Source organism: Leopardus geoffroyi, chromosome E1 (genome assembly GCF_018350155.1).
Source record: "Leopardus geoffroyi isolate Oge1 chromosome E1, O.geoffroyi_Oge1_pat1.0, whole genome shotgun sequence".
In the NCBI taxonomy this organism is placed as follows: Eukaryota; Metazoa; Chordata; class Mammalia; order Carnivora; family Felidae; genus Leopardus; species Leopardus geoffroyi.
In genome coordinates this window covers 5,598,794-5,620,116 of record NC_059330.1, presented here as the reverse complement: position 1 = coordinate 5,620,116, position 21,323 = coordinate 5,598,794, and the positions used below count along the sequence as shown (strand labels likewise).

The following is a 21,323-nucleotide window of genomic DNA, read 5'->3' as shown; positions in this document are numbered from 1 at the left end:
ATTAACTTTGATGCTTGCTACGTTTGATTCTGCTGGTTCCATCTAAATGGTTTTTGGCTTCTGTGCTAAGGTTGTGGACTTGTCTTCAGAGGATGAGGCCGAACATCATGGCGCGTCTTCGCTGGTCTCCGTCCCCCCAGGGTTCCGGAACAGGACTGGAGGTTGAAGTTCTCAGAGCTGAAGGGGGACCTTCGTCTGTCTCGGCAAGGAGCTTCCTCCCCCCCCCCCCCCCCCAGGAGAGGAGTGGAAAAAGAACCAGAAGGAAAGAAATGTAATGTCTTCATGGCAAGTGGTCCAGCAGGAAAGATCAACTGCATGGCTGGTTTTTTTTCTCCTTATTCTTCATTTCCAAAGACTGATTGTTGGAGTGTGTAGGTTCTACTTTTTATCTTGACTGGAGCGACTTGGAAAGCGAATTTAGCTTCTTGCTGTTGGTACAAGATCCTTGTGGGCCAACGTCTAAGAGCCCACATTCTGTTTAATCTACGAACGGCGTATACAATTCAGGAATAACTTACGAGGGAAGGCGTGAGCTCTCAGGGTGTTCGGGGCACACACAGCAGAAAATGAATGGTCTTTCTAACCATTCTTTCCTTAGCCCGTGCGAACACCCTGAAATCAACAGCAGCACCTCAGATGTCTGTCAGAGGCGATTACTTGTCAGACCTACTCCTGACGTCGTCTACTGCGTGATGTAATTTTTGTTTATGGTTTAAATTTGTGGACAGTCATTTCCTGCAGCTGAGCACACATAAAAGTTAATTTGGCCTAAGTGGTGAAAAGAATCCCAAGACATGAGGGCAGGTAACCCTCTTCCCATTTCAAAACTCTGGTGCACACCATCAGGATGTTCACAGCCCTGATTAATGTGCCTAATAAGCTGGAAGCGGTTCTCCGAATCCTAGGGGAGCGATACAGTAGGAGAACAAGAAGGCAATTGGAGGGAACGTGGTGCGGTAAGTCTTTGAAATTGAAACAATAATGCAAAAGTATTTTAATCTAAGGAGAGAAATGCCTGCAATGTCTGGATGAATAAAATTATAATGGAGAGAAATGGAAATTCGGCACTTGTGCGTACGATCTCAGAAGAACGATCGACTCGGGCCCGACCCAGACGTAGGTGTGTGTGGAGGGAGTGGGAGGAATGAGTGATTTAAATTAATTCTCGGGAAGCCAGCGGGTGGTAAATGTTTAACCTCAGAACCACAGCTGTGTGTTCAACAACAAACACACCCCTGCTCGGTACCTGACGGGAATCTTAAGACTCAACTCACCCGAACCGAGCCTGGGGTCTTGCAGTTCTTCCCCATCGGTGGCCCCCACCTGGGTGAGCAGTGAAAGAGTGCCTTGCACTTAGTGGTCCAGAAGAGAAGACAGAGAACTGTACCAGTCTCTCCTCCCTGCTCACCTCTCGTACCCAATCAACACACCTCTTCCCCTCCCAAATCTCTCTCCATTGTCAATGCCATCGCATCAGTCCACGGGTACTGCTTCTCTCCTGGGCTGCCGCCATCGCCCCCCCACCGAGCACTTGGCCCTGAGTGGGTCTCACTCCACCCCGTTCTCCGCAGCCACAGGCCAGTGGTGTTCACACCACGTTGTCCTCATGCTTAGGCTCCCCAGTGGTTGATCACGGTCAGAATCTGGTTCCGTGAACCGCTCTGTTCTCACCCCCATTTCCAGCATCCCAGCCAGGCACACATGGGGCCATCCAACTGTTCCTCACGTTTTCACCCTTTGGTGCCTTTGAGTGTTCTGCTTCCTATGCCTGGAATAACCTCACCTCCAACTTCTTTTCCCAATGGCTAATCCTCCCTTTCCCGCTGGCTCAAGCACCATCTCCAACAGGGGGTGTGAACTGCCTCCTTGGGGGAGGTTAAAGTTGGCCACCCAATGAACATGTCTTTCACTTTATTTTTTCTGTTTTTATTTAAAAAATTTTTTTAATGTTTTTATTTATTTTTGAAGGAGAGAGAGAGACAGAGCATGAGTGGGGGAAGAGCAGAGAGAGCGGGAGACACAGAATCTGAAGCAGGCTCTGTGCTCTGAGCTATCAGCACAGAGCCTGACACGGGGCTCGAACTCACAAACCGCGAGATCATGACCTGAGCCGAAGTTGGATGCTTAACTGACTGAACCACCCAGGCACCCCTGTTTTTGTTTTTTTTGAGAAAGAAAGAGTTCTGGGGTGAGGGGCAGAGGGAGAGAGAAGGAATCTTAAGCAGGCTCTATGCTTAGCATGGAGACCAACACAGGGCTCTATCCCACAATGCTGGGACCATGACCTGAGCTGAAATCAAGAGTCAGATGCGGGGTGCCTGGGTGGCTCTGTCAGGTGAGCGTCCAACTTGGGCTCAGGTCATGATCTCACAGTCTGTGGGTTCGAGCCCTGCGTCAGGCTCTGTGCTGGCAGCTCGGAGCCTGGAGCCTGCTTTGGATTCTGTGTCTCCCTCTTTGCCACTCCCCCACTCATGCTCTCTGTCTCAAAAATAAACATTAAAAACATTAAAAAAAAAAAAAAAAGAGTCAGATGCTCAATCAACTGAGCCACCCAGGCGCCCCTCCAATGAATGTGTCTAAGTACTCATTTTTGAAATTGTCTCTGAGGTCAGAAAGTATGGGGGGTTTTTGTGTGTGTGTGTGTGTGTGTGTTTTTTTTTTGAGCGTGTATTACCTTAAAATCCCAGCACAATATCCTTTTTTGGTGACCCCATTGTTGAGACCACGACCTCTCCTGCTCTGCGGAAGCCTGAATCGTGTGAATGAATCCGATGAACTGGAAGAACAGGGTGAAGCTGAACTAATGACTTGTCTCAGGACTGCGACATGTTTGTGGGAGATCTAATGACGAGGACTTCTTTTCTCCAGCTACTGAAGAGACAACAGACACCGTGCAAGCAAGACTGAGGACCCTCTTTCCTCACGCCGGCTGCACTGGGCTATCTGGAAAGCTTTGCTTTCTCAGGTTGTTATGCACGATAGTACCCAAAGGGAGGGTACCTTCAAGAAAGCTCTCTCGATCGTTCACGGAATCCGGCTGCCAGCCGGCTGAAAACACTAATGGTCTCCACTGAGCAGTAGCTCACCGAGATCAAGTGCTTTGGCTAAGAAAGCCGTGGGTAGATAACCTTGGTCTCGATGTGGCAAAGGCAACCGGTTATGTGCCATGGCATCATTCCTTAAGGTCAGGAAGACTGCGCTCAAGGTTAGGACACTGAGCCAGAGAAGGCCACTGGAGCATGGAGACATTCCTTTTGCTCAAAGGGGACAGTCCGCCTCCGGACTTTAAGAGCTGTGAAAAGTCCTTGAATCTGAATATGAGGAGTTAGCCAATTACTACGAAGTCAGGGAGCTCAGCTCGGAATATGCTGATACAGCTCAGAGCTAACAACTACAGGAAGAAGTAAGACTTGAACACGAAGAAACTCAACCCAAGCAACCAGACATCAACGGGCACCTGACAGGCTTCAGGAGCCTAATGAGATACTTTCTTTTTCCTCCTCAAAGACAAGATCAGTGTGAGCTTAACCTGCAACATAATCAGGAACAGAAACTTGCACTCGCAGAGGAATGTGCCAGGGTCTGCATTTTAGAAACTCTTAAATGATCTAAAAGTGAAGGCGCCAGAATTAAAACCCTTTGCCATACACACAGCCTTAAAATGTCAAACACACAGATTTGCATACACCAAGCCCAGAAAGACAACAAGCCTTGAGTTGATTCCCACTAAGATTCCCTTCAGCCATAAATCCACAATTCTGCTCCAGTCCTGACGTTTTCTTGCCGAGAAGAAGAACGCATCACAATTGAAGTAATGTTTGGCTTTCCATGCTGCTGTGAGCAGCTCTTTTCAAAGTGTTCTCTTGCAAGGCCTCATCTGCATGTCAAATTAACAGATGCGGATTTGGAAAACCCAGCTCAGGGAAGCAATATCCACCCAGCCGGCAGATACGGGTGCTAAGAAAGAAAAATAACCTCAATCGCAGCCATCACGTTACAAAAACACCACCAGTCGATCAACACACGTACGCGACCTAACTACGAAGGAGGGATACCGCGTTTCCAACAGGTACGCAAAATCACACCAGCAAATGGACGTCGTGTCCTCTCGAGCAGTTATCCGGAGTCCATTTGGGAAAACATTTCACCACGTATCTTTGGGACTCTTCTCTTGAAAAATTTTATAAGGGACAGTTGAGGCAAAGATATTAGTGTCTTTTCCTCTCTTTCTCACGGCTGTTGCCGTGGGTGTGATTGTTAACGCTAAGCAAGTATCACACAGCTCCATAACCCAACTCCCTCGCCAGCTTTGGCTCTGCGTGATCGGTGTTAAAATTCAAATATCCAATTGCACGTCCAAAGGAGAGTCAAGAGAATATGTCTCAGACTCTGAAAGAACAGTCCCCAAAGAGTTTCACCAATGTGTGGTGCAACAGATGTTTCCTTGGAGCAAGGGCACGGCTCCAAAGACCATTATGCTAAAGGGATGTGGACTCATCTGGAATTTTACGCCCTGGCACGATTGCTTAAAAGGGAACCAGTTACTTCCCCATAGGGCAGCAAGGCTCAAACTTGGCTGCACAGTGGAAGCACCTGAGGACCTTTACAAAGTACTGGAGGTCTTGTCCCCAGGTTGCTCTGCGAGATAGACTGGACACTGGAAATTTTAGAAGCTCCCCGGGTGATTTTAAAGTACAGCCAACATGGCGGCACACGGTTTTAGGGTCTGTTCTACACATGTCCGTCCTATGCAGAGTTTACCCATCTGTTGCCTGCCTCGTGAAACACTCGCCTCGTTCTCTCTAGCCCCAGGTATGGTAATTGGGAGATAGGAGCCACTCGGCGTACGTTTGGGGAGTGGCGAATAGGAATAGGTAGGCCGTGCCCGTGCGCCATGCTGGGCGACCGACAGTTCTGATCTGCCTGGAACAGGGAATCTTCTCTGGATGTGAGACTTCCAGCGCTAAAACCAGAACGGCCGAGGGAAAACCAGGATGGTTGGTCATCTTCGCGCCAGATACTACGCTAAAGACTTGCAAAGATTACTTCTTTTTCTTTTAAGCTCATTTATTTATTGGGGCACCTGGGTGGCTCAGTCGGTTAAGCATCCGACTCTTGATCTGGGCTCAGGTCACGATCTCACAAGTTCGTGAGATCAAGCCCTGCGTGGATTCTCTCCCTCTTGGGATTCTCTGCCTTCCTCTTTCTCTCTCTCTCTCTCTGTTCCTTCTCCATTTGTGCAGTCTCTCAAAATAAACTTAAAAATATTAAAAAAAAATTTTTTTTTTTCAACGTTTATTTATTTTTGGGACAGAGAGAGACAGAGCATGAACGGGGGAGGGGCAGAGAGAGAGGGAGACACAGAATCGGAAACAGGCTCCAGGCTCTGAGCCATCAGCCCAGAGCCCGATGCGGGCTCGAACTCACAGACCGCGAGATCGTGATCTGGCTGAAGTCGGACGCTCAACCGACTGCGCCACCCAGGTGCCCCTAAACTTAAAAATATTTTAAAAAATAGTTTGTTTATTCTGAGAGAGCGTAAGCAGGGGAGGGGCAGAGAGAGAGGATCCCAACCAGGTTCCATGCTGTCAGCACAGAGCCTGACGCAGGGCTCGAACTCATTAACCACGAGATCATGACCTCAGCCAAAATCAAGAGTCGGACGCTTAACTGACTGAGCCACCCAGGCGCCCCACAAAGATTACTTCTTAATTCTGTCAACAACCTTATGAGACGGATACTATCATGAACCCCATTTTACAGGCGAGGGAACTAAAGCTCAGGGCTGGTGAGCTTCCTGACACACAGTAAGTCATAGACTTGTGAGTAGATGCAAGGCGGCCTGAATCCAGAGTCCACATGCTTAATCATTACGCCGTATTTCCTTCCACTAACGTTGTGATGGTTGTGTTTTTTTTTTTTTTTTTTTTGGTTTTTTTTGGCTTCATTTGTTGCTTTAGCGTGTTGTCTCCCTGTGTGATGTTGTTTTTTCTGGGTAAGTGCCCTTGACAGTTAAAAGGTTTGTCACTCTTCACCAGCATGGCGTTTTCCAGCGCGGAGACGTCTAAGCTCGTCCGTCCAAAACCGTAGAGGAAACCCGGCAGGAATCTCAGCGAGGGAACCAGAAAGTGAGTCATGGAACTGGAGTAAGGGAGGGGACCCATCTCAGCTGGTGCATCAGCAGACACAGGACATTGAGCACCAGCTTGTTCTCCTGGTTGGAGCCACCGACGCTGAGCAGAGGACCAGGCACAGACCCCTGGTACACTTCTCCACCAAGGTAGGAGTCGTGCGAAACCCGTGTGTGCACAATGTGAGCACGTGTGAATGGGTTCATTCGTCCTATAGTTGTTTTAAGTAAAGACCCCTTATCATGAGTGGGGAGGGGTCTGAGCATTACTAAGTAGAGAGAGAAAGAAATCCTTCACCTCAAATCCTTCCTTTTTTTTTTTTAATATTTATTTTTGAAAGAGACAGAGTGGGAGTGGGGGGTGCAGAGAGAGAGGGAGACACAGAATCTGAAGCAGGTTCCAGGCTTTGGGCCGTCAGCACAAAGCCCAACACGGGGCTGGAACTGACAAACCCTGAGATCATGACCTGAGCCGCAGTCAGATGCTTAACTGACTGAGCCACCCAGGCGCCCCACAAAGATTACTTCTTAATTCTGTCAACAACCTTATGAGACGGATACTATCATGAACCCCATTTTACAGGCGAGGGAACTAAAGCTCAGGGCTGGTGAGCTTCCTGACACACAGTAAGTCATAGACTTGTGAGTAGATGCAAGGCGGCCTGAATCCAGAGTCCACATGCTTAATCATTACGCCGTATTTCCTTCCACTAACGTTGTGATGGTTGTGTTTTTTTTTTTTTTTTTTTTGGTTTTTTTTGGCTTCATTTGTTGCTTTAGCGTGTTGTCTCCCTGTGTGATGTTGTTTTTTCTGGGTAAGTGCCCTTGACAGTTAAAAGGTTTGTCACTCTTCACCAGCATGGCGTTTTCCAGCGCGGAGACGTCTAAGCTCGTCCGTCCAAAACCGTAGAGGAAACCCGGCAGGAATCTCAGCGAGGGAACCAGAAAGTGAGTCATGGAACTGGAGTAAGGGAGGGGACCCATCTCAGCTGGTGCATCAGCAGACACAGGACATTGAGCACCAGCTTGTTCTCCTGGTTGGAGCCACCGACGCTGAGCAGAGGACCAGGCACAGACCCCTGGTACACTTCTCCACCAAGGTAGGAGTCGTGCGAAACCCGTGTGTGCACAATGTGAGCACGTGTGAATGGGTTCATTCGTCCTATAGTTGTTTTAAGTAAAGACCCCTTATCATGAGTGGGGAGGGGTCTGAGCATTACTAAGTAGAGAGAGAAAGAAATCCTTCACCTCAAATCCTTCCTTTTTTTTTTTTAATATTTATTTTTGAAAGAGACAGAGTGGGAGTGGGGGGTGCAGAGAGAGAGGGAGACACAGAATCTGAAGCAGGTTCCAGGCTTTGGGCCGTCAGCACAAAGCCCAACACGGGGCTGGAACTGACAAACCCTGAGATCATGACCTGAGCCGCAGTCAGATGCTTAACTGACTGAGCCACCCAGGCGCCCCTCAAATCCTTCCTTTCGTCTTCCAAAGTGCCTTCCAAAATTATTTCAAAATGCTACCAGCCACTTTCTTAAACCAAAAGAACACGAGTCGTGGGTATTTAGAATACTAGTGGCTTTGTAAAATACCTTGTGATTTTTATCACATACAGTTCGGGGACACAGAACTTTGAGACTTTTTTTTTTTTTTTTTTTTTTATCTATTTGAGAGGGAGGGAGACAGAGGGAGAATCCCAAGGAGGCTCTGAGCTGTTGGCACAGAACCCGACACAGGGCTCGATCTCATAAACCGTGCTATCATGACCTGAGCAGAAATCAAGAGTCGGACGCTCAACCGACTGAGCCCCCCGGGCACCTCTAGGCTTCTGTTTTTAAGTCATGGTGTTTGTACAACCTTTGGTCATCTCATACAGGGCTCTGCTCACATCAGCACCAGGTTCTAACCAGCCGATCTAAGTGGGAGGGAAGACTGGAAACAAGTCTTCCCCTGCTAGACGCCAGAAGATCCAAGAACTCAACCGAAAGACCCTCGGAAACCCAAAGATCGCCATGTTTAACAGAAAGGAGGCTGTGCTGACGTGGGGGGGGGGGAGGGGTCCATACCTGAAGGGAGCTTCCTTGCGGAATCGCTCCCAGAACTGCTGCTGTTCAACGTCAAAGGCTGAGCACCTCTGACGGAGGGCGGCCACCTCGTTCGCCTGCAGCGGGGCCACCTGCTGCCTCACAGCGATGGCCATCTTCTTTACATTGTCCCACTGCTCAGGCAGCTCCTGCGAAGACGACCGCAGTCCGGTCAGACCCACGTTCTGCCCCCCCCCCCACCATCGCCCGCAGGCCTGAAGCTGGACAGGTGCCCAGACGTCTTTATCAACGCTAGGATGCCACACTGTGATGTCACGGCACGGCGTGCCCGTCCCCTACAGTTCTGACCCATCTCCGTGGTCGCCTGCTTGCCTGGCTATCATCTCCTTCTGACTCTGGCATATCCTTCTTGCCCTCAGCCTCTGACCCAGGAACCTGTGCCCTTTTTCTGTATTGCCTCAGAGTATTGCTTGACTGTTTCCTTTCAGGCCCCACATCCCCTTAAGATCATCTTAACACTTCTCAGACTTGCTTTCCTTTCTCCGAATCAAAACTTTCAGTCATCCCTAAAAAAGAAAACACAAAACAAAACGAAACCACCAAAACCCTTCACCCACACCAATTGTCCCATCTATCGCCAACATTGTGCCGTTTCGTATTTACGGAGTTTCCGGAAGGCACTAAAGAGCGTGCAGCCATTACACGGACGGCTCCATAATCGCGAGCCTTGGGTCCTCACCCAGCCCCGTTTCTCATTCACCTCGCCCCAACCTCACCCCACTCTGCGGTCCAGAAGCTTTCCCTCTGTTTCTTTTATTCAGGAAACAAACTGTGCACTGACCTCCAGCTGCTTAAACACCGTTTCTGGCAATTCTTGTTCATAGGTCTTTAGCAGCTCAATAGTGTGCTTCAAGGGCTCGAACATCTCATCGGTGCTGTTCTGCCGCTCCTTCAGAGCCATAAGGTGTCCCATAATCTCCACCAATCCTTTGAAATCTCCTTTTTCAACTTTCTTGAGCATGCCGCTCTCGGTATTTTTTATAAACACTTCAAGGTCGGCCAAGCTAAGCAAAGCAAACAGAACGTGAAGAAGCCTTCCCCTCCCACTCCTCGAAAGGAAGGTTGATTTATTTCCCCGACAAGAACAGCCATCATTGCCAAACACTTTCCATGTGCCTAGCACTGTGCATACACTAGACCCTGACGGTGAGAATGCGGTCCTCTTCGGAAGGGTCAAGGTCGTGTTTTCACAGCCGTGAAAGACAGAGACCGGGACCTCCGCACTGGAGGAGAGAGGACACGTTAGTGGGGCAACTGGTGAAATGGGAAGAAGGTCTGTACATCAGAAACTAGTTCTATACCAACATTAACTTTCTGGTTTTGATAACTACATTATGATTAGAGAAGATGACATCATTTGAGAAAGCTCAGGGAAGGTACACGTGAGCTCTATACAGTTTTGGCAACTGTTTTTTTTTTTTTTTTAAGTCTGACATTATTTCAAAGTGAAATTTAGGAAAAAGAATTTCAAAACATTGGGAAAAAAATATCATGGCCTCGAAAGTCATACCACACTTGGGTTTGATTTGGACACTCACTAGATGTGTAACCACGGCCAAGTCATTTAACATCTCTGGGCCTCGGTTTCCTCACCTATATGATTGGAAAAACTCACTGGTTATGGTGGGAGTTAAGTGAGATTCAGTTTTTATTTCAAAAATATTTATTGAGCATCTATTACATAGAATGAGATAGATCAATGTATCAAATATTTGAGCCCAACCATGGGGCTCCAGTTTCTGGGGACAGAATGATAAATGAGAGAGGGGTGCCTGGTTGGCTCAGTCGGTTAAGCAGCTGACTTCAGCTCAGGTCATGATCTCACGGCTCACGGGTTCGAGCCCTGCATGGGGCTCTATGCTGACAGCTCGGAGCCTGGAGCCTGCTTCGGATTCTGTGTCTTCCTCTCTCTGCCCCTCCCCAACTTGTGCTCTGTCCCTCAAAGGTGAATAAATGTTTAAAAAAAACATTAAAAAAAAAAAAGAATGATAAATAAGAGAAATGAAGGCTCTAACTTTATGAAGCGTACATTCTCATGGGAAAAATAGGAAACAAATCGATGAAATAAATTGTATAGTTTCACATGGCTTTGAGAGCTATAAGGGGACAGAGACTAAGGAGAGTCCAACTTTCTATGGAGTGGTCAGTGAAGGCCTTTCTACAGAGGTGCTATTTGAGCAGAAATGGAAATTGTGCGAAGGAGTAAGCCACAGAAAGAAACGGGAGAAGAGCTTTTGAGTACAGGGCATGAGTCAAGGCACCGAGGCTGGATTCAGTCTGACATATTTGAAGGAAAGGGGAAAGGTCAGTGGGCAGAAACAGAAGAGGAATCGGGGAATCACGGAGGAGGGGTGAGGGAATCAACAGGGGCCAGACGCTGCAGGGCCTTGTTCGCCAGGGTGAGGAGTCCAGATTTCATCGTTAGCACGAGAAATCTGAGTTGGAGAAGTAGGTTTTCAAAAAAAATTTTTTTTTAATGTTTTTATTTATTTTTGAGACAAGGAGAGACAGAGCATGAGCAGGGGAGGGGCAGAGAGAGAGAGGGAGACACAGAATCCGAAGCAGGCTCCAGGCTCCGAGCTGTCAGCACAGAGCCCGACGCAGGGCTCGAACCCACGCACCGTGAGATCGTGACCTGAGCCGAAGTCGGACGCTCAACCAACTGAGCCACCCAGGCCCCGGAGAAGTATATTTTCAAAAGATCTGTAGCTGGAGGAGAACAAGTTTGTAGCCGGAGGTGGTGATGGTGGCATTGGATATGGAGAGACAGGAATGGAAGCCAGGAGGGCATTTAGGGGCTCTAATGGTTGTGACAGAAGATGATGATGATGTTGACTTTGGCCTGGAAGGTGGACTGGAGCGGTGGTCAGGTTCAAGGTAATTTCACACGGAGATGCTAGAGGACCCACTGATGGATTGGAGGGGAGACACGAGGGGATGAGAGAAATCAGTAACAACTCCTGGAGATGGGGTCAATGGTGATGTCATGTATAGATTTGGGGAAGAACTGGCGAAGACTGGGGTTTTTTTTGGACGGAGAAGGTGGAGGAGGAGTAAGTCTTAAACGTATTGTGTGTGAGATGCCTCACAGACACTGGACACCTACGGGGGATATCTGTGGGTCAGGTGCCTGGAAGTCTTGAGTTCCGGAGAGCTGAGGCTGAAAATATAAATTGGGTAGTTATCGGCACACAGGTGCATTTACAGGGACGAGTTAGGTATCATCTGGAATAAGAATGCAGATAGAGTTCAGGATTGAGATTTCAGAAATGCATCCTGATGCCTAGAAGAGGAGATGAGCCCAGCCAAAGAGACCAAGAGGGCACGGCCAGCGAGACCGAAGAAAAATAATAAAAGTGAGGTATCCCGAAAGCCACACGAAGAAGCTCTTTGGGAAAGACAGAATAATCAGCTATGCCAAACGCTGCTGATGGGTACGAGTAAGACAAAGGTGGTCATCGCCACAGGATTCGGCCATATGGCCATCACCGGTGATCTTGACAAGAGTGGTTTCGGTGGAGTGGTCCAGGAAAGCCCTGACTGCCGAGTAAGCGGGAGAGGAAGTTGGAGACAACTGTACAATGCATGCGACAATATGGATAAATAACCCCTCCGCCCAAACCATGAAAATGCGTCGCTAAAGTGGCAAGAAATCAAGGAATCTCTGGAGGCTGAAGGTGTAGTGAAAGCAAGCACTGAGTAAGGCTCCCAGCGGTCTTTCCTGTGATGGTTTCTACTCAACACTGGAGACGTTGAGCTGCTATTTTGATTGCTTTGTGGGATGTGGGGACCTGGTGATTCAGCCTGGGGCCCCCACGAGGTGAGGAGGCTGGTAGGAAGCCGCGTGTGAAATCACGACACCGTAAGGGCGTATGAGAAACAAAACACAGAAAGGGCAAGGATGGAAGTTTCCTGCTTTCTCCTGGGCACTAAGTACACCCCTGCAAGTTGAAGTATAAGTGGTCTGGGGTTGGAAGAGCCCCTTGAAGACTGGCAGAAACAGATACAGACCTTTCCTGGAGGAATGCAACCAGATTCCAATCCTCAAAGGATTCCCGCAAATAAAATCCCAAGGAACGTGACGCTTACAATCAAAAGTCGTAAAATACACAAGGAAAAAAGTCACCAAGAGTCGGAGCCAGCAGAAGCAGTGGGATCCAACCTGCAAAGACTTCAAATACTGGAAGTCCAACTATAAAATCGCAATCTTTAACATATTTTAAGAGAAACAAGAAGTTCCTGTTGAAGTGTCTTGCTTAATTGTCTCTGACCCATGTAGCAGGAAAAAGTGCCTTCCTCGTAGTTTCTCAGACACCAATTCAAGACTCAGAAAAAATACCTTCATCCTTCTGAGCACAATGTATCAGTTAAGACGGAAATGCTCTCGAGGCGCCTACGTGGCTTGGTCGGAAGAGCGTGTGACTCTTGATCTCAGGGTTGGGAGTTCGAGCCCCATGTTGGGTGTAGAGATCACTTAAATAAACAAAACTTAAAAAAAAGAGGCAGAAATGTTCACTGTTAGGAATCACCCTTCAGAAGCCTAAATAAGCACCTAGTCTCCATAGGTCACAGTTCCTGTCCCTGACCTCGTATTTTAAGTTCTAATATAAATTCAGCATTGCCTGAACTGGCAGGAAGAGAGGCGATTTCAGAGGCTCTCCAAATATATCCAGACTCTGTGATCGTGCATGGACCTTTGCCTTCTGAGAAGTGACAAAACTTACTGCAAATTATAGGCTGTGATGGCATTACTCTGTGAAGAGAAGCATAGACAAAGCCTTTAATATGTGTTTTAGCAATTCAAAAATGATCATACTGTGCTACGCCGACAGCCAATTCCAGGAAAAAGAAGCTAATAATTGTTGGTAGGTCTTTATGTTACCCTTAATCTATGGCGCAGAGAAACAAAACAGTTTTAAACTGTCAAAGCAGAAGTTGTCTTAAGATCATCTTCTAATGAATGTACTCTAAAACTGAAAAAAATTGAGGGGCACCTGGGTGGCTCAGTCAGTTCAGCATCTGACTTCAGCTCAGGTCATGATCTCGCAGTTCGTGGGTTCCAGCCCTGCATCAGGCTCTGGGCTGACGGCTTGGAGCCTGAAGCCTGCTTCAGGCCTGATTCTGTCTCCCTTTCTCTCTGCTTCTCTCCCACTGACAATCTGTCTCTCTCTCAAAAATAAGCATTTTTTAAAAATTTTTTAAAAAACTGAAAAAATTGAATGAAAGAGAACCCTTGATATTTGAGCAAAGAACAAGAAAATACAAAAATGAGTAAGCAACATTTTATAAAAATGAAACAGAAGGTCTAAAACTGGAACGTATAATTAAAATTTAAAGCTCAATGAATGGATTCAACGGGAGATTTAAACAAAGCTGAGAGAATGAGACCACTGGGTGAGAAAAGTGGAGACGTTATCCCAACTGCAGTGGAGACAGAAAGCTGTAAATTATGAAATTCGTTAAAATACGTGGACGATGGTGACAAAAAAAAAAAAATCTCACGTAAGTTTAGTAAGAGCTCAGAAGAAAGCAAGAGAGAGAGAAGGAGAAAGAAGCAATCTCTGAGATCTTGGCTGAGAATTTTCTCGAATTGCTGAAAGACAATGTAAGTTCGAGAAAACCCACCAAATTCCAGGTGGCATATCAAGAAACCCTCAAGGTCCTTCCTACTGATACCTTTACCAAAAAGGAAATGCAGATCTTAAAATTAGCCAATTAGCTGTAGAGCAAAGACTGACTTCTACCAAACCAAACCAAACCAAACCAACCAAACCAAAAAGCAAAAATCCCCCCAAAACGCAGATGGCTGAGTACTCGGAAGTAAAAATGGCGTCTGGAACACGGTGGAATGCTGTTTTCAATAAACTCGCAGAAAAGAGCTTTTATCCTAGAAATCCCTTTTCTACAAAGCCATGTTTGCCCCCAAGTAAAAGCAGAAAATACATGCATTTTCAGGGAAAGAAAGAATGAGAATTTCACCGATAGACTCTAAAATAATGGAACTTCTAATGACCATAACTCAGGAAAGTGGTCTGTAGTGTAGAAAGATGCAACGAGCAAAAGGTATTGGTAAATACATAGGCAGATTTAAATAAACACTGAGTGTATAAAAATGAAGTAGAACTGTGGTGATTAAATAAATAATAGAGCATAACTGAAATCGCTGGGAAGGAGAACATAATTTGATGAATCAATGAATCAAACTATTCTAAAGACTTCCTATTGACTGTGAGGAGAGTACCAGTACTGACATATTTATTCCTTTCAAGGATGCTTATTAAAATAGCTATGGTAACCATAAGAACAGTAGACCTCAATCATATAACATCCAAATTAGCACAAGGAAAAAAAGAGAATTAAAAAAAAAAACAAACAATAAAATTCAACCTCAAAGGAGGCAAGAAAAAAAAAAAGAATAAAGTATATAATAAAATGGTAGCAGAATAGATATTAATGAACAACCCCCCCCCCAGCTAAAAGATATATATTAAGGTGAATAAAACATTCAGTTCTATGCCGATCATTAAAAAGTAATCTCTAATATAAAGGCACAGAAAGATTAAAAGTCAAAGGATACAATGAGCGACGCCAAGCTCATATCATACAGAGGAAATTGGTTTAGTTATATTAATATAAGACAAAACAGGCTTTAATATGAGAAATATAGTTAGTAATAAAGACGATTTTAACGTGTGGCTGAAAGTTCCAATTTGCTGGAAAGATATAAAAAGTCAAGTTGTGTATGCTCATGTAACACAAACTTAAAACATATGAAGCAAAAAGTGACAGAATTACAAGGCGAAATTGACAATCTGCCATCAAAGTGGAATATAACTAAATAGAAGAGGCCACATCCAAGAGGGTAGGAAGGGCAGAGACATGGTCAGAACTACATGGACTTTCCAGACTGTCCACAGGAGGGAGGAAACTGAGGGCACAGTGAAGGGAGAGAAACACACCCTCCACCCCCCACCAGAGAGCCCACATGCAGACGATTAATCCTCGTAACATTAGGCTTGGAAAACCAGAGGGTTTAAATTTTGTGAGTTCTTACAACTAGTGGAACTTGAAACCTGGACTTTTAAAAAGTCAGTGGGCTTGGCTCTGGGAGGGCAGAGAGGCCAAGGGGAAACTGAGTACCTGCCCTTAAAGAGACAGCACAACAAAAAGCCCAAGGAGATGCAGCAGAGAAGCAGCACTTTGAAAGGCGCCTGGGGGATATAGGAGGGAGAGTTACTTACTAATGTTACAGCATGTCCCAGAGACACAGAAATAGCTGGGGAACTCCTCCAGGAACCAAGAAACTGGCAGGTGCCAGTTCCTTCCCCCACCCCCCAGCATAAACACACAGCCACGTGTGGAACTTGCTACCTACCTTGCTAGCTCAGCTGCCCGGCCATTCTGTTCCCACCATGTTGTGTTTGGCTACCATGCTCCCCAATACGCTCTTGGCCAGAGCCCACACAAGGCAATGCCACAGGCCTGGGAGTGTGCAAGCAGTCCATATGATGGCCAGCACCACCCCAAAGGGACTTCTTCCCTGGAGGGGGAAAGATAACCACCCACAGCAGTCGGCCTGTGGCCCCGGAGTGGGTGGAGATGGACATCTGGTCTAACTGCAGGCCCCACCCACCAATGAAAGATTCTCAGGGGACAACAACTTGAGTCTGGTCTGACTCAAGTCAAGTCCAAGGCATCCTAAGACTGGCCCACTAACACCACAGGAACCAAACCCTGCCCAGAGTAAGCAAGGAGAATCACTGCAGATGACTGGACTGAAGGAAGAAGTGACTCAGCCACAACAGATGGGCACACACATCACACATAGGACACATCCCTGAAGCACCAGGTTCTGGTGAACAGGGGACACTGCACTACCAGAAACTAGAGAACCTCTTCTTCATAAGAAGAGGGTCCTCCTCCCTCACTGCACTACTTTCAAGTGCAGTAAACAGCTGTCTGTCCTAACACAGAGAAACAGACACAGAGTTAGATAAAATGAGGAGACAGAGGACTATGTCCCAAATGAAAGAACAGGAACAAACCACAGCAAGAGACCCAAGCAAAACTGACATAAGTAATACGTCTGATAGAGAATTTAAAGTAATAGTCATAAAGATACTCACTAGATTTGAGAAAAGAGCGGAGGATGTCAGTGAGATCCTTAACAGTGCGACAAAAAGGAACTGATCAGAGATGAAGTACATGATAAATGAAATAAAAATATGCTAAACAGAATAAATAGCAGACAAGATGAGGTAGAAGAATAAATCAATGACCTGGAAGACAGAATAATGGAAAGTCTTCAAGTTGAGCAGGTGAGTGAAAAACAATTATGCAAAATAAGAATAGACTTAGAGACCTCAGTGATACCATCAAGCATAATTTCATGTGCATTATAGTCATCCTAGAAGGAGAAGAGAAAGAAAAGGGTGACAGAACATTTATTTGAAGACATAATAGCTGAGCTGAAATTTTCCCAAATCTGGGGAAGGAAACAGAAACCTGGATCCAGAAGGCACAGAGATCCTCCAACAAAATCAGTGCAAGGAGGTCCACACTAAGACATATAGTAATTAAGATGGCAAAAAGTAGCATTAAAGAGAGAATTTTTAAAGCAAAAAAGAGAGCAGTTACATACAAGGGAAACCCCATAAGGCTATGAGCAGATTTTTCAGCAGAAACTTTGCAAGTCAGAAGGGAGTAGAATGATATACTCAAAGTGTTGAAAGGAAAAAACCTGCAGCCAAGAATGTTCTATCCAGCAAGGCAGTCATTCAGAATAGAAGGAGAAATAAAGAGTTTCTCAAACCAACAAAGTTTAAAGGAATTCATGACCACAAACCAGCCCTACAAGAAATGTTAAAGGGGACTCTGAGTGGAAAGGAAAGACCATAAGCAAGACTAAGGAAAGTAGGAAGCACAACACAGTAAAAGTAAGTATATCTGTAAAAATCAGTCCAGGGACTCACAAAATAAAAGGATTAAAATATGACACCATATACCTAAAACAAGGAGGGGAGAGGAGTGAAGATTGGGTTCAAAATTAAGCAACCATCAACTTACCATAGTCTGTTATACGCAGAAGATGTTACATAGAAGTCTAACGGTAACCACAAATCAAAAACCGGTAATAGATATGCAAAAAAAAAAAAATGAAGAGAAAGGACTCCATATATATCAGTAAAGATAAAGCCAATTTACAATGAGAGAAGAGAGCAAGAGAAGAAACAGAGAAGAACTACAAAAACAACCATAAAACAAGTAACAAAATGGCAATAAATACATACCTATCCATAATTGCTTTGAATGTCCACGGGCTAAATGCTCCAATCAAAAGACACAGGGTGACCGAAAAGAAAACAAGACCCACCTATATGCTGCCTACAGGAGACTCATTTCGGACCCAAAGACACCTAAAGACTGAAAGTGAGGGAATGGAGAAACATTTATCATACAAATGAATGTGGAAAGAAAGCCAGGTTAGCAATTACTGTATTAGACAAAATAGATATTAAAACAAAGACGATAACAAGAGACAAAGAAAGACACTATGTAATCACTGATGGGACAATCCAATGAGATGTAACAGTTGTAAATATTTATGCACCCAACATGAACCACCAAAATACTTAAAACAGTTAATAACAAACAAAGGAAATAATCGATAGTAATACAATAATAGTAGAGACCTTTAACACACCACTTATATCAATGGACAGACCATCCAAACAGAGTGTGAATAAGGAAACAGTGGCTTTGAAGGACACATGGGACCAGATGCATTAAATAGATATATTCACAACATTCCATCCTAAAACAGCAGAATATGCATTCTTTTCAAGTGCACATGGAACATTCTTCAGGATAGAGCACATATTAGGCCACAAAACACATGTCAACAAATTCAAGGAGACTGAAGTTATTCCATGCATCTTTTCTGACCACAATGCTATGAAACTAGAAATCAATCCTAAGAAAAAAATCTGGAAACAACACAAATTCATGGATATTAAAGGACATGCTACTAAACAATGAATGGGTCAACCAAGATATCAAAAAGGAAATCCAAAAATCCATGGAGACAAATGAAAATGAAAACAGAATGGTCCAAAATCTTTGGCACGCAGCAAAAGTGGTTCTAAGAGGGAAGTTTATAGTAATACAGGCCAAACTTAAGAAGCAAGAAAAATCTCAAATAAATAACCTTACACCTAAGGAGCTAGAATAAGAACCCACAAAACCCAAAAACAGTAGAAGGAAGGCAACAACAAAGATCAGAGAAGGAATAAATGAAATAACACCTAGAAAAGCCATAGAACACCTCAATGAAACCAGGAGCTGGTTCGTTGAAAAGATCAACACACTTGATAAACCTTTAGCCAGACTCACCAAAAGAGAGAGAGAGAGAGAGAGAGAGAGAAGAGAGAGAGAGAGAGAGAGAGAACTCAAACAAAATCAGATCAAACAGGAGAAATAATTGACATCACAGAAATACAAAAGATTATAGGAGATTATGAAAAATGATATACCAACAAATTGGACAACCTAGAAGAAATGCATAAATTCCTGGAAACATATAACCTCACAAAAGTAAACAAGGAAGAAACAGAAAATTTAAACAAACCAATTACCGCCAATGAAATTGAATCAGTAATCAAAAAACTCCCAAAAAACAAAAGTCCAGGACCAGATGGCTTCACAGGTGAATTCTACCAAATATTTAAAGAATGAATACTTATTCTTCTCAAATTATTCCAAAAAAAATAGAAGGAAAACTTCCAAATTCATTCTACAAGATCTGCATTACCTGATATCCAAACCAGAAAAGATAGCACCCACACACCCACACCCACCCACACCCACACACACCCACACCCACGCTATAGGCCAATATGTATGATTAACACAGATGCGAAAATCCTCAACAAAATATTAGCAAACCAAATCCAGCAATACATTAAAAAAGTCATTTTCCACGATCGAGTGGATTCCCAGGATGCAACGGTGGTTCAATAATTGCAAATCAATCAACATGACACGTCACATTAAGAGAAACAAGAACCATATGATCATTTCAAAAGAGGCAGGAAAAGCACTTAATAACGTATAACGTCCATTCATGATCAAAACCCTCAACAAACTAGGCTTAGAGGGAATATACCTCAACATAATAAAGGCCATATATGAAAACCTCACAGCTAACGTCATGCTCTATGGTGAAAACCTAAGAGCTTTCAACCCAAGATCAGGAACAAGACAAGGATGTCCACTCACCACTTTTATTCAACATAGTACTGGAAGTCCTAGCCACAGCAAATGAACAAGAAAAATAAATAAAAGGTACCCAGATTAGTAAGGAAGTAGTGAAACTTTCACTTCAGATGACATGACACTATATATGGGAAATCCCAAAGATGCCACCAGAAAACTACTAGAATTGATAAATGAATTCAATAAGGTCACAGGACACAAGATCAACGTACACGAACCCATTGCATTTCTATACATCGATAGTGAAGCAACAGAAAGAGAAATTAAGAAAACAATCCCATTTACAATTGTACCAAAAATAATAAAATACCTAGGAATAAACTTAATCAAGGAGGTGAAAGATCTGTGTCCTGTAAACTATAAAACGCGGATGAAAGAAACTGAAGATGACACGGACAAATGGAAAGGTATCACGTGGTCATGAACAAATATTGTTAAAATGCCCATACTACCCTGGGGTGCCTGGGTGGCTCAGTCAATGAAGCCATCGACTTCGGCTCAGGTCACAATCTCACAGATTGTGGGTTCGAGCCCCGCATTGGGCTCTGTGCTGATGGCTCGGAGCCTGGAGCCTGCTTCAGATTCTGTGTCTCCCTCTCTCTCTGCCCCTCCCCTGCTCATTCTCTGTTTCTGTCTCTCAAAAATAAATAAATGTTAAAAAAAATTTTTTTAATAAAAAATAAAATGCCCATACCACCCAAAGCAATCTACAGACTTAATGCAATCCCTACCAAAATACTACAGCATTTTTCAGAGAACTACAACAAATAATCTTAAAATTTGTAAGGAACCCCGAAAGAATCCAAACAGCCAAAATGATCTTTAAAAAGAAAAACAAAGCTGGAGGCATCACAATTCTGGATTTCAAGTTATACTACAAAGCTCCAGTAATCAAAACAGTAGGGTACTGGCACAAAAACAGACACATAGATCAACGGAACAGGATAGAAAGCCCAGAAACAAACCCACGATTATATGGTCAGTCAATGTTCAACAAAAGAGGCAAGAATATGCAACGAGAAAAAAGTCTCTTCAACAAACGGTGCTGGGAAACCTGGACAGCTACATGCAAAAGAATGAAACTGGACCACTTTCTTACACCAGACACAAAAATAAACTCAAAATAGATTCAACACTAAACGTGAGACCTGAAATCATAAAAATCCTAGAAGAGAACACAGGCAGTGATTTTTCTGACAGTGGCCTAATCACATCTTTCTGGCTAAGTCTCCTGAGGCAAAGGAAACAAAAGCAAAAATAAACTATTGGACGACATCAAAACACAAACAAAGCTTCTGCACAGCATAGGAAACAATCAATGAAACTAAAAGACACTATACTGAATGGGAAAAGATATTTACAAAGGACATATCCAATAGAGGGTTAGTATCCAAACTATATGAATTTGTACAATTCAACACCCAAAAAAAACAATAATCCAAGTAAAAATGGGCAGATGCCATGAACAGATCTCCAAAGACGACCTACAGATGGCCAACAGACACATGAAAAGATGCTCAACATCACTCATCATCAGGGAAATGCAAATCAAAACCACAATGACGTATCACCTCATACCAGTCAGAAAGGCTAAAGTCAACAACACAGGATACAACAGGTGTTGGTGAGAATATGGGGAAAGGGGAACCTTCTTGCACTGTTGGTGGGAATGCAAATTGGTGCAGCCACTCTGGAAAACAGTATGGAGGTTCCTGAAAAAAGTTAAAAATAGGGGCACCTGGGTGGCTCAGTTGGTTAAGCATCTGAGTCTTTATTTTAGCCCAGGTCATGATCTCATGGTCATGAGATCAAGCCCC

General features: G+C 44.6%; 1 protein-coding gene across 1 annotated transcript in view; it reads right to left on the bottom strand.

Annotated features, from left to right (window-relative positions):
• The window catches only part of DNAH9 (dynein axonemal heavy chain 9), a 339,411-nt gene that overhangs the window by 256,022 nt on the left and 62,066 nt on the right, over positions 1 to 21,323 (bottom strand). Inside the window, exons 18-19 of the mRNA XM_045487400.1 lie at positions 9,014 to 9,236; positions 8,194 to 8,360 (exon numbers count right to left, since the gene is read on the bottom strand). Of these exons, the coding sequence (XP_045343356.1) occupies positions 8,194 to 8,360; positions 9,014 to 9,236 (390 nt within the window). The remainder of the gene's footprint in view (positions 1 to 8,193; positions 8,361 to 9,013; positions 9,237 to 21,323) is intronic.